The sequence below is a fragment of the Aegilops tauschii genome, chromosome 1, assembly GCF_002575655.3.
Source record: "Aegilops tauschii subsp. strangulata cultivar AL8/78 chromosome 1, Aet v6.0, whole genome shotgun sequence".
Lineage (NCBI taxonomy): Eukaryota > Viridiplantae > Streptophyta > Magnoliopsida > Poales > Poaceae > Aegilops > Aegilops tauschii.
In genome coordinates, this window is record NC_053035.3 from 325,155,424 (window position 1) to 325,169,254 (window position 13,831).

General features: G+C 42.2%; 1 protein-coding gene across 50 annotated transcripts; it reads right to left on the bottom strand.

Annotated features, from left to right (window-relative positions):
* Positions 1-3,276: 3,276 nt before the first annotated feature.
* On the bottom strand, positions 3,277-13,344 carry LOC109734378 (uncharacterized). 50 transcript variants are annotated; one of them, XM_073497276.1, is made up of 15 exons: positions 12,838-13,305; positions 12,409-12,544; positions 11,658-11,732; positions 11,498-11,575; positions 10,544-11,236; positions 10,046-10,203; positions 9,787-9,929; positions 9,594-9,683; positions 9,340-9,484; positions 9,146-9,242; positions 8,937-9,036; positions 7,055-7,127; positions 5,726-5,817; positions 4,104-4,219; positions 3,277-3,652 (listed from the first exon to the last, which is right to left on the bottom strand). In XM_073497276.1, exons 1-2 carry the CDS (start codon positions 13,162-13,164, stop codon positions 12,518-12,520), a joined length of 354 nt encoding a protein of 117 aa, XP_073353377.1. In that variant the 5' UTR covers positions 13,165-13,305; the 3' UTR covers positions 3,277-3,652; positions 4,104-4,219; positions 5,726-5,817; positions 7,055-7,127; positions 8,937-9,036; positions 9,146-9,242; positions 9,340-9,484; positions 9,594-9,683; positions 9,787-9,929; positions 10,046-10,203; positions 10,544-11,236; positions 11,498-11,575; positions 11,658-11,732; positions 12,409-12,517. The 50 variants fall into 50 exon arrangements, with proteins under 50 accessions (XP_073353377.1, XP_073353351.1, XP_073353375.1 ...); XM_073497250.1 differs by lacking the exons at positions 9,594-9,683; positions 11,658-11,732 and adding exons at positions 4,662-4,767; positions 8,692-8,836 and having other exon boundaries at positions 12,838-13,303; XM_073497274.1 differs by lacking the exon at positions 11,658-11,732 and adding an exon at positions 4,662-4,767 and having other exon boundaries at positions 12,838-13,303.
* Positions 13,345-13,831: the final 487 nt, after the last annotated feature.

Sequence of the window (13,831 nt, forward strand, 5' to 3'; positions counted from 1 at the left end):
ACGTATGGTGAACCGTTATGTGATGAAGTCGGAGCATGATTTATTTATTGATTGTCTTCCTTATGAGTGGCGGTCGGGGGTGAGCGATGGTCTTTTCCTACCAATCTATCCCCCTAGGAGCATGCGCTTAGTACTTCGTTTCGATAACTAATAGATTTTTGCAATAAGTATGTGAGTTCTTTGTGACTAATGTTGAGTCCATGGATTATACGCACTCTCACCCTTCCACCATTGCTAGCCTCCCTAATACCGCGCACCTTTCGCCGGTATCATATACCCACCATATACCTTCCTCAAAACAGCCACCATACCTACCTATTATGGCATTTCCATAGCCATTCTGAGATATATTGCCATGCAACTTACCACCGTTCCATTTATTATGACACGCTTCATCATTGTCATATTGCTTTGCATGATCATATAGTTGACATCGTATTTGTGGCAAAGCCACCTTTATAATTCTTTCATACATGTCACTCTTGATTCATTGCATATCCCGGTACACCGCCAGAGGCATTCACATAGAGTCATATTATGTTCTAAGTATCGAGTTATAATTCTTGAGTTGTAAGTAAATAAAAGTGTGATGATCATTATTAGAGCATTGTCCCATGTGAGGAAAGGATGATGGAGACTATGATTCCCCCATAAGTTGGGATGAGACTCTGGACGAAAAAAGAAAGAAAGAAAAGAGGCCCAAAAAAAGGCCCAAATAAAAAAATGAGAGAAAAAGAGAGAAGGGACAATGTTACTATCCTTTTTCCACACTTGTGCTTCAAAGTAGCACCATGATCTTCATGATAAAGAGTCTCCTATGTTGTCACTTTCATATACTAGTGGGAACTTTACATTATAGAACTTGGCTTGTATATTCCAATGATGGGCTTCCTCAGAATGCCCTAGGTCTTCATGAGCAAGCGAGTTGGATGCACACCCACTTAGTTTCTTTTGTTGAGCTTTCATACACTTATAGCTCTAGTGCATCCATTGCATGGTATTCCCTACTCACTCACATTGATATCTATTGATGGGCATCTCCATATCCCATTGATACGCCTAGTTGATGTGAGACTATCTTCTCCCTTTTTGTCTTCTCCACAACCACCATTCTATTCCACCTATAGTGCTATGTCCATGGCTCACGCTCATATATTGCGTGAAGATTGAAAAAGTTTGAGAACATCAAAAGTATGAAACAATTGCTTGGCTTGTCATCGGGGTTGTGCATGATTTAAATACTTTGTGTGGTGAAGATAGAGCATAGCCAGACTATATGATTTTGTAGGGATAACTTTCTTTGGCCATGTTATTTTGAGAAGACATGATTGCTTTGCTAGTATGCTTGAAGTATTATTATTTTCATGTCAATATTAAACTTTTATCTTGAATCTTTCGGATCTGAACATTCATGCCACAATAAAGAGAAATACATTGAAGAATATGCTAAGTAGCATTCCACATCAAAAATTCTGTTTTTATAATTTACCTACTCGAGGACGAGCAGGAATTAAGCTTGGGGATGCTTGATACGTCTCCAACGTATCTATAATTTTTTATTGCTCCATGCTATTATATATTCTGTTTTGGATGTTTAATGGGCTTATTTATACACTTTTATATTATTTTTGGGACTAACCTATTAACCCAAGGCCCAGCGCAAATTGCTGTTTTTTGCCTATTTCAGTGTTCCGCGGAAAAGGAATATCAAACAGAGTCCAAACGGAATGAAACCTTCTGGAGAGTTATTTTTGGAACAAACGTGATCCAGAGGACTTTGAGTGGACGTCAAGAAACATACGAGGAGGCGACGAGGCAGGGGGGCGCCTACCCCCCTAGGCGTGCCCTCCACCCTCGTGGGCCCCTCATGGCTCCACCGACCTACTTATGCCTCCTATATATACCTACGTACCCCGAAACCATCGATGAGCACCACGAAAACCTAGTTCCACCGCCGCAACCTTCTGTACCCGTGAGATCCCATCTTGGGCCTTTTCCGGCGCTCTGCCGGAGGGGGCATCGATCACGGAGGGCTTCTACATCAACACCATAGCCTCTCCGATGATGTGTGAGTAGTTTACCACAGACCTTCGGGTCCATAGTTATTAGCTAGATGGCTTCTTCTCTCTCTTTGAATCTCAATACAAAGTTCTCCTCGATCTTCTTGGAGATCTATTCGATATAACTCTTTTTGCGGTGTGTTTGTCGAGATCCGATGAATTGTGGGTTTATGATCAAGATTATCTATGAACAATATTTGAATCTTCTCTGAATTCTTTTATGTATGATTGGTTATCTTTGCAAGTCTCTTCGAATTATCAGTTTGGTTTGGCCTACTAGATTGATCTTTCTTGCAATGGGAGAAGTGCTTAGCTTTGGGTTCAATCATGCGGTGCTCGATCCCAGTGACAGTAGGGGAAACGACACGTATTGTATTGCTGCCATCGAGGATAAAAAGATGGGGTTTATATCATATTGCTTGAGTTTATCCCTCTACATCATGTCATCTTGCCTAATGCGTTATTCTGTTCTTATGAACTTAATACTCTAGATGCATGCTGGATAGCGGTCGATGTATGGAGTAATAGTAGTAGATGCACGCAGGAGTCGGTCTACTTGTCACGGACGTGATGCCTATATACATGATCATGCCTAGATATTCTCATAATTATGCACTTTTCTATCAATTGCTCGACAATAATTTGTTCACCCACCATAATACTTATGCTATCTTGAGAGAAGCCACTAGTGAAACCTATGGCCCCCGGGTCTATTTTCCATCATATTAATCTCTCGTCAACAAGCTATTTCTATCGCCGTTTATTTTGCTTTCTTTACTTTTAATCTTTATCATAAAAATACCAAAAATATTATCTTATCATCTCTATCAGGTCTCACTTTTGCAAGTGGTCGTGTAGGGATTGACAACCCCTTTATCGCGTTGGTTGCAAGGTTCTTATTTGTTTGTGTAGGTACGAGCACTACTAGAAAAAAGGCTACTAGTAGCGCGGGTAAAATGGCTACTAGCAGCGCGGGTACCCGCGCTACTAGTATAGCGCTACAGCTAATAGTTAGTGGTAGCGTGGGTTAAACCCGCGCTACTACTAACTTTGTTAGTAGTAGCGTGTGCCACCCACGCTATTGCTATTACATACACGCCCTATTACTAATGAAAAAGTAGTAGCGTGGGTAAACAACCAACGCTACTAGTATCCTATATGCTAGTAGCGCTCAGTTTCCTCCCTACGCTACTACTAACAATTTAGGAATTAAAAATAATAATAATTAGATGTAGTATTCATGACTAGTAATATGTCCAATGCAAAACAAACGAATGTCACTGAACCATCTCAATATTCCATTTAACATGTCACAGAACCATCTCGAGATTCCATTTAACATCAGACACACACAACCATCATCGTAAGGTGGGTACCTTCCCTAGTGGTCTACCACCAACCTAAACAGACCACTTCTCTAGATGTATCTACCTAGGCTCGGAGTTCAGACGTCGGTGGACTCGAATCCTCCCTCCCCCGAACGGTGGCGTCAAGGTCCTCCACCTCGGCGACCTCCGACGTCGAAATCACCTGGACGATCATCTGTGCGACGTGGCAACAAGGCTTCGCGGCGAAGTCAGCGTCGATCACCTCTGCGCCCACGTCGGGAAAGTGAAAACTTGTTAGTACGCAAATTGCATCAGTTCAACCAAATAGTTTCAACCAAATAGTACTAGCAAACATGCACGAATAGGGAAAAGAAATTTTCTCGTTCACCTAGTTAGGTATCAACTATTTAAATAAAAAAATCAGCAACTTCTTCCTTAAATAAAAGCGGTGCTTGGTAACTGCACTTTAAAAGCTTGATAGCATATGAGATTAAGATATATAAATTTGTGTGGTCACGTCCTTGCATGTTGGAAACAATCATTGGTTAAGATTACACTCTTTTGTAGAGGAAAGAACTTTGGGACAATCAACAGCCTTTCACTTGATCTCCGCTAGCTACTTTGGATTCAATAAGAAAAGGAACATTTATTTGAACTGAAAAGAACAAGGAGGCAAGCATGATCAATCTTTTGGCTAGAATTTCACAAAATGCACCTGTCAACTGTACTCTAACAATCGACATGTCCCATCTCCTCATGATTAAGGACTTTAGCTGAGCCGACAACATGGCAACACTTTCCATGCTTCTCCCATTTATGAATCCAAGATTTCTGTAAAGAACAAATAAAATTAAATTTCAGCAGACATATATTTCCTTGCATGTTGTGCTGTACAGTAGCTACGGGAATAAATATACGAAAAGGAAAAAGTGAGTGATTTCTATTAACAAGAGATCGCCTATGTAATAGCTACAAACAAATGAACCTGCTGCACCAACTCATATCATGTCTTACATTGATATTCTCCACGTGTTACACATATACACCATCAACTATTTGTCCTAAAGTATTTGTCAATGACTAATTGGATTCTTTAAACTTCTAGGGGAAAGAAAGATGCCATGGCCTTGCTCGCTGCTAACATGAATGGATGAAAAGGACATGCTTTGGAGTCTGGAGTACTTTGGAATGAATTTGAGAGTGTCACTTATAGCACTGGATGCCACCATTTATTTTCAGTAATGTAACTGCAGTAATGGATAATCTCACTAACCTCTGTAACTTTCTTTGACTGCCGATTATAAGGGTTGTCGTCAGTTTTAAACATTTCCATCTGAGATGGGCTTAAGCCATAGAGGAATTGAGGAATGTTCTTGTAACTAGATGACCCGGTTGCGCCATTGGCGCAAAAAGCGAGTTAGAAGCAATGTTAGTGGTGAGTAAGTAAGAAATGTAGATGGAAAGATAATGCAGTGTGGACTGTATTGCAGATAGTAGAATGACTTAAACTGATTTACAAATAGTAGAATGACTTAAATTGGTTTACAGATAGTAGAATGACTTAGGTCAGTTCATAGAAATACACTTATATATAGGCTGCCTCACAGCTTATTTAGGCATCTTCTTAGTTTGACCGCGGTCTTAAGATGATATGTACGAAAAAGCAGTGTCATCATCGGATAATGCTTGCATGGTAGACTTCCACAGGTACTTGAAGGCCTATAAAAGGTGCTGGTTCCACTGTCAGACCATTTGGAGTAGCCCATATAGTTATTATCTCCGGAATATATTTTCTTTCATTGGTCCATATGACACACTTGTAGAACCAAATATCAGGGAAATCACCAACATGATAGTTGTTGTTCTCTAGCATGCAAAATAATGACTCAGGATGTCTTCCAGAGGTGAGCCGTAGAACTCAGTTGGTAGCCCTGTAATCCTTATCTCATCTCTTCGAGAGAGGATATGCGATACTACACCAATAGACACGATGAGAGGATAGCAAGCAACCCGCGGTAGACAGAATAAATGGTTTAGGAGGGGGAAACAGAAATGAAAAGAGTGTGTATAATATTCATACTACACAAAGGATAGGTTAACCATGCCTGCAATCACCATGAATAGAATTAGCAACAACTATCTATCCGTTACTTGAATGGAATGCAGGTGAATGCATCTCCAATAAGAGAAGAATAGGTAGTGAGCACACAAGTTTGCACTTTACACAGGTAAGTAATTGGATCAGGTAATCAGGTTTGCCAATGAGGTTAGAACAAAAGTTTGGTATCAAAAGTAAATTGATACAATTGCAAAGGAAAGGTTTTGTAAGAAAGGTACCCTGTAAGCAATTTCTTCTGGTCAACACAGATGCAAAGCAAAGGTGTGAAAACATCAGTTTATCTTGGTTTTTAGGCCTATTATCAAACAACCTGTGATTGTCACAAAAACAATGAAGTAGGTAAAATCTGGGAGTTATTCAACTAAGTCTGACAATACACGGTTTATTTCCGGCGAAAAATACATCCTCTGGTTTTTAGGAAGATCCAACTTACAAACAACACCGAGCATACATTCATAGGAAATACATAATGACCATGGGCAATGGCATAGAATGCAGAACACAATAGATGGTTTAATTTACATGTGCCATCGCCATAGGAAAACTAAATACACCTATCACAGATCCTTGAACCTAGAGCAGAGTAACAGTTTCAAGTAAAGAAAAGCGGGAACGATTGTTAAGGAGCTATTTCTATCGAGGATGTCAGCTGTAGTTTCCCAAAGCATAGGAACAACATAAATTAGGGGATTCACTAAGAGTATTATGTTAACAATCTGGTATCACATACATAGCCCAAGTATATACTCACAGGCATGTTCCTTAGTATATAACTAATAACAAGGAGGCATTATCGATCAGTTAAACCAAAGTTAATAGTGCAGCATGTTGTCTATAAAGTCAAGTGACCATGCAGTTTTTTTTCTGGGATAAAAGATGGTGTGATCTTTTCCATGGTCTTTAGTTTTCATCTTTCAGCCTATGTATATGAAGTTTTGGTTGACCTGCACTTCAATTGATAGTTTGGTAAAGCCTTGTACTAAAGATCAGAAAACACATTGGTGGTTAGCATGTACTGCTCCAATAAACCTGGATCACCATCTGAATGAAAATGCACCTAAAGGAAGGTGTATCACAATTTCTATCACGGGAAATACACAGGTCGTCGTGATACCGCTATAAAAAGGCGATCTTGGAGGCATGCAGCTTGGTCCGGACACCCTCGTTATTAGCATAATTGGCTATCAAATGGGCATCCACTCAAATTATCTAAAGGGAGATTATTCTTTGTGGTGGTCCACATGCTATAAATTTTCAAGTAATGTTATACATGAAATGGAGGTTATATGGTTAACTATCATATCAGCATCACTCAAATTATCTGAAGGTAAACTCAGTATTTTTCAGGCTAAAGCACTGAAACGGAGGAGCTACCCCACTTTTCTTTCTTATTATATACAGGTTATACATGAAATAAAATGAAGTATACATGGTGCGTAAATGATTACTGAATTGCTCCTCCCTATCCAGACGAATTGATTTCAACCGCCAAATCACAGCAGAGAGGACGAACAGTGAATAAATTGGATGGCAAGGAGTTGCAATACCTGTGGATGGGTTGGAGACAGCGAGGTCGCAGGCAAGGACACCCATCCAAGCATGTTTATGTTTTTGTGAAACCTGGGAAGGATGTGAAAACTGAGCTGCAAGTAAAACCATAGCTTCCTTTTGTTTAGGTTCTGCTGAGAAGTCCCATAGCATGATATCTTCAGAACAGCATGTGGTGTGCCAGTGGCATCCAAAAAAAAAGATTTGGAACAGGGAGAATAGAAATACACCAAAAGAGAACATCATCTTTGAAATTTTTCTCACGCCTGGCCTAATTGCAAAGATATTCTTAAATGCCCATATATTTATTTAGCTAATTACTATAAGCAAGATAAGCCGACCTCATACAAAAAGCGGAAGACATTGAGTATGCTCCTATACTCTGTCAAAATTAAATTATACAAATACTATCAGTTCAAAATGTATTTTCATTGCCATCATGTCACCATACACATCAAAGAGCCAATAGATTAGCTAACTGACACAATCCATATATTTAGCATCATGATTTCCAAAAAATCAATTAAAAATAACCTATCACCTGAAACTCAAAAGCGATAACCTCGAGCGATGATCCAAGTGTTGAGGCGTCACAAAAAACAGGGCCATTTTTTAGCCTAATTGGAGGCTGTAAAGGCCTAGTCAAAGTTTTGTTTTTGCCTGCAGGGGCAACTGTTCGCGTGGGGGCCTGGGGCGAATCGTTCGGTCCAGCTCCTCCCCCAGATCGACCAAAAACGTTCGGTGGGGTGATCGCTCCCTGGCGAACGTTTCGTTCGTTCCGAGGAGAAAAAAAACCTGACGTTCCCAGGAAACCATTTTTACACTTTGCATATCTCCGTGCGTATACTAAACATGCTAACGACATCCACGCACTTGAGAAAGTAAATAATCAAACAACACTCACATGACTTGCAGAGTCCTATCATTTCTGCTTTACCGCCCCAAAAAACAATATAGTTGTTCTGCAAGTAATTACATGACATGATGATGGCTTTATCAGATATCATTTTTTGTGATTAGTGGCCATGTGCATGCCTAAACCTGATATCATGATTCATCTGCAAGACTGCAAATTCTTCCTAGACACCTAAACTAAACCAACAAGTTATGGTAGTAGTCCATAGAAATAATTTAGAAAAAACAACATAAAGGAGAGGAGAAGGCAGATGGTAAGGCATCGTTACTAAGAACAGGTTACAACCCAAAAGATTCATTTATTCCAGAAATATAAGTATGCATCTCATGAGAGGAAAATAAACTCTCTTAAGGGAAGTAGAACAACTCATAATCCCAACCGAACATGCACAAAACAGAGATCAGCCACGTAATTTTACTGCATGATAGGTTATCATTTTTACTTTTCTTGTTTAGCGAAGAGGGGTCGCAGGTTGCAAGTAATATAACTTCATTTGTATTTCCTTGGAAAACAGAGTCAGGTGCAACCTTTATACACCACTGTCTAATATGAGTTAATGGGGAAAGGAGTAATGGAACCAATGAGCATATAAATTCTGAAATCATCCTCGACAACATCATGTGTGGAAAATTTTACAAAGGAAAAGGGCAATCTCTTCTTTTATCATACCAGGGGTACATCAAATAATTTTCATTTGCAGACAATAGAAAAAGCCTTAACTCAGCTGAAAGATGGGCAATCCAGAAATACTGATGAACATCAGCTCTATTGACTCGTGTAGTCCAGGGATCGCAAAAGTAGCTAATTCAATATCCAGACTCTGAGTGTGCAATTAACAATTGTAGAGTTGGCAAGGACATAAATCCTATAGTAAAGATATTGATATCAAATAAATAAATGAACTGGGAATGAAGAAATCAGAGAAGGGGGACCTCACTGTCCATGGCTAAGCAAAACAAACTTACATGTAAAGATGTGGCATAGGTGTGCTTGTCTCACCGAGCGAGATCCCTGTGGGTTGCACATAATGATGCAAGAGTAGTCTGTCTCCAGGAAACTTCAAAGCTACATGACCACACCAAAGTTGAAATCAAAATTAGTTATGTACAACAGTACAAGATGATTCTATCACTGGCAACCAATTATTCTAGGGTTTAATTAGTTCTCAGCTTACCTAATTAGTTTGGTCTGCCAAGCATTTTGTTCCTACTACAGTCTTCAAGTATATCGTGTAACCAAGTTATATCCATTGGTACTAAAGAAAGAACAACCTGTATAAATTATGTGAGCAAAGTAGAAAAGATAAAAAATTAGTAAAAAGCAATAAATCATAATCGCCGTCTCAATCAGCAATATAAACAGTTCTACCATGATTCTTCAATGCATTGCGAAGTGAGATCCCAATCCCATTTTCATCTCAATCCTTCTCTAGAGCTATTTTCCCCCAAATCTTTTTTGGCCAACAGTCTGTAGGAACATAGTGGAACTTCCCAAATCTTCTTTGGCCATCAGTCTGTGGGATAAAATGTAACTTCAATGTATAAGAGTATGACAAATAAAATAATATTTGCACAGGCAAAGATGAGAATTTCTAGGAAATTAAAGGGTCAATTGTATCAAGCCTGGGTGAAGTTTAAGATGGATAGGACGTTCCATGTGAGGTCAGCTCTATACAAAGCATGATCATACATTATCCTATCAATTTGACTGACCTACAAAGAGGAAGCACATATTGTACACAGACCAAACAGTGGCTTGAGAAATGAAACACCTTATGATATACAGCATAGAGTCAGAGATGATGACTGAACTTACATATCTTTTGGAAGTGTTGATTCATCAGTATTTGAATACAGAAACAATGAGCCACCAATCTCAAGTCTCAACACTCAGAATTTCGAGAGAAGATATGTGTGTTCATTTGTGATCAGTAATCATGAAGATGTCCACGCACACACCTGGTTGAACAACATTAGCAGCTTGTGATATGCCAATCAGGATACCTCACAAAATATTCTCACAATGCGTCGATCAGTATTTATGCAAACCAACAACCGCCACATTATTTTCTCACCTGCAACTTGGGAGCAGGCCGCCGCCGTCGACCACCGCTCCGCATCTTGGCTGCATTTATGAATCAAATTCTTAGAACCCTTGGTATACTGCTATCTCGCAACATCACCTGCAACTTGGGAGCAGGCTGCCGTCGTCCACCACCGCTCTGCATCTTGGCTGCATTTATGAATCGAATTCTTAATGTCCTTGGTATATTGAACACAATTTTCATTCAAAGTGCATAACATGATCTATGAACACAATTTTATTCAAAGCATATGAACCAAATTGACTACTGCTTCAACCATTCAACCAATTGCTGCCACCATTTTCTAAAGTTAATCTAGAAAAGTGGCTGCATAGAGCTAGATCCCAAAATAATCACATGAAGAAAGAAAAACTACTTTTATGCAGAAGATGGTACATCGTCTCTTCATACCTCACCGTGGAACACCTCACCAACAAATCCGGCTCGGAGAGAGAGAGGGGGGGGGGGGGGGGGGGGGTTGAAGCTCACCTTGGTGATGGCGGCAGATGTGGTCGTCGTCGCTCGATGCGCAGCTCCCAAAGCCAGGACACCGTTGGTCCAAGCCGCTGCCGTCCGCGTCCTTCCAGGCCGATGACCCTCTCACGTCAGCCAACGCACCTCCATCTCCTTTTTCCTCTCTCTTTCGCCCTCCTCTATTTCCTTTCCTCTCTCCATGGCGCTGCATCAGATCGAACGCCACCGCCATCGCCCTTGGCGTGCAGGTCGCCGCCGCCGCCGCCGTCGGAACGAATGCGGGCGAAGAAAGTGACGCGCGACGGCGACGATTGAAGTGGGGGGAGGGGAGGAGGGGACGCAGGGCTATAGCGACGGGCGATGGCGGCGAGAGAAGGGGAGGGGAGGGAGAGGAGAGGAGGCAGGGCTCGAGGGGATTGGTGGCTTGGTTTTACCGTGCGAACCCCACGCTCTATGCGGATCCCCTCTTTTCGCACGCAGCGTACACGCGAGACACACCGCAAAACTGGGCCCGTGAGAAAAGGAGGCCCACCAGTCATTCACTTATGCAGAAGAGCACAATGTGCAGATAAACGAGTGGCTGGATTTTTTACAGCGCCGTAAAAACGAGCCAGCGAGGCAGATCGAGCGTACAGGAATCGTTCGAAACGGAGATGGCGCTGGGATGGCGGGTACTCTAGCAGCTTTTATATGTTCCATTATCCATTACTGCAAGAAGGTTAAAAATAAAGCTTGAAGCCACTATGACCGGACCGTGAAACATGTGAATGGAATTACAAATCATAATAATAAGTATTTCGTCTAGGCAAATTAATGAAGTATAGGATCCTGATTTCTCAACGAATTTAAGCATGTGAGATTCAGATCACAAACATTTTGTTTCTCGATGAATTTAAGCATGTGTTAGACACAAGCACAATTTTTGCCAATCAGTGATGTGAAAATAAAAACGAGGAGCAGAGCATTTACCTGAGAATCTGAAGACGCAGTCCCCTGTATTCTCTTCCTCTCCTCCTTAGAAATCAACGATTCCACCGGAACATAGACCTGCAACCAGTGGCCGAGCGTGACAAGCAACTAAGAAGGGGTCATTTTTCAAAATGAATGCAAAAAAGGATGTGCAACTCACAACATGTTGTGCTGATAGTTGTTCTTGTTCAACACTTTCTTTGCCTCTCTTTCATTTGTAAAAGGACTGCATGTTCTACTATTTCAAAAAAAATGTTACTTCTCTAAATCAGGACATGGCTGACTGCACAGTACTGTGACTGACCGCTTGACAGATTTAACACCTTAATCAAGTTACTTTAATTTGTACAAACAGGTTAACCCCATGGCAATGGAAATTTACATGGCACGCAAACACATGGTTGAATGACTTAACATCTGATAATCTTAATCAAGTTCACAAGGCAATCAAAATCTGCACGTCATCAGACAAGTCAGAACACTCGTCGGAATACCACTTTATCACTTGTCGGAACTGAACATTGCTTGCTCCTTCGGCAGCAGCCAACAGTTTACCGTTTGTCTGTTCATTGGCGCTCATCGCATTATGCGCTGGCCCTGAGGGTAGCGCACATCATGAGAAGGGGCATAATGCACATCACGAGAACTCTGCGCTCCTCCAGTTTTTACTAAAATATGTGCTCGTTAGACAGGCAAAAAAAGTGGCACAGATAATCAAAGTGCGCGTATACGAGTGCAGTGAAATGTGGCAATGGCAATATCAGCAACAGCAGCACTATTACTAGTGCCTGCTGTACTATCTTAATTAATAGTAATTTCACAGTGGCTTAATGAATTAAGACATGCACCACTCCCTCACTATTGCTACATATCTGTACTTACTAGGGTATGAATTATGCGCATGAGCATACCTTGGTTTTGCATCGTGTCTATATCTCATGGGAAATAATCTCATCAGAATAAACCTCCCTAATTCCCTCTACAGGAAAGTCACTCCACTGTATCTCTAGTTTCAGTGTTTCACCACCGAATACAGATAATTGAGACCTGCAAAAGCCAACAAAAATTAGGACTCTGCCATGAGAAATAATTTCTCAACAAACACTCCAGTTTCTTTTTCAAACTGATTCATAATGCAGTAGATGCAGCAGACGCAGCGGGCTGGCGTGCGGCGGCGATTCGCAGCCGGCGGGCTGCCGAAGCCTTGATGTAGCAGGATAGCAGCCGAGAACGGGAATTAGGATTTGGGGAAAAGACATAGAACTAAATCACCATTGACATTCAGAACCGGGCGCCAGAAGAACTACCAAACGGAATCAGAACAGAGGGAAGACGCATACCCACTGCATCTCGATGAGGCGCATCAGCTCCGCCATGACCCGTCCCCGCCGCTCCCGCACCTTCTCCAGCTCCTCTGCCAGCGACACCTCCTTCTCCCTCGCCACCGCCGCCGCCCTGCTCTCCGCGTCAACCCTGGAAGCATACGACCTCACCGACGGCGGCGACGCGGCAGCCGCCGGTGCCTTCGCCTTCGATTTTGCAAGGGCGGCGCCGCCCAAGGACAGGGAGGCCGCCGCGTTGCCGTCCCTCAGCTGCAGCGGGCAGCGGCGCGAGACGGGGAGCAGCGGGCGCGCGGCCGCCGGCGTGGCGCACGCGGCGGGGGGCATGGGGGTGGACGGACGGAGGAGAGGAGGTGGAAGGGAGGCCGGCGGCGAGTGGGTTGGGAGAGGAGAGGAGGTTGGGGATCTGGATCGGGCTGCGTGGTTTTTTTTTAGACAGACGGGGGGTGGGTGGTGTGGGACGGTTGGTGGTGTGGGAGTGTGGATCGGGCCGGGGTGGACACGCTTAGTAGTAGCGTGGGTTCTTACCTGCCCTACTACTACTTACTAAGTAGTAGCGCTACTACTATGGCCTATCCCAGGGGTATTGTTGGAGACCATTTAGTAGCAGTGCGGGTTTATACCACTCGCTACTACTATCAACTTAGTAGTAGCGCGGTTTTTATACCCCTCGCTACTACTAATTAGCAGTAGCGCCCATTTTTAAACCGCGCTACTGATAAACTTCTGTGTATAAGGTTTTCCTTGGTAGTGGAGGGACTTGCGTGTGGCCTTCTACTGGATTGATACCTTGGTTCTCAAAAACTGAGGGAAAAACTTACGCTACTTTGTTGCATCACCCTTTCCTCTTCAAGAAAAAACCAACGCATGCTCAAGAGGTAGCAGGTGCCGCATTAGTTATCGACCTTTATTTTTTTAATGGTGTGTCGTTCAGTTTTGAAGCACGACTAACTGGTACTGTTTGCAGAGAAAATATAAACTACTCTACCACTAC

What these genes read in the sequence shown, in the direction of transcription:
- LOC109734378 (XM_073497231.1), bottom strand. Translation starts at nt 13,164, where the DNA reads ATGCCCCCCGCCGCGTGCGCCACGCCGGCGGCCGCGCGCCCGCTGCTC. An exon ending in GCCTCATCGAGATGCAGTGG is followed by an intron (nt 12,545 to 12,837) that starts GTATGCGTCTTC and finishes TGGCTTTTGCAG; the next exon opens with GTCTCAATTATCTGTATTCG.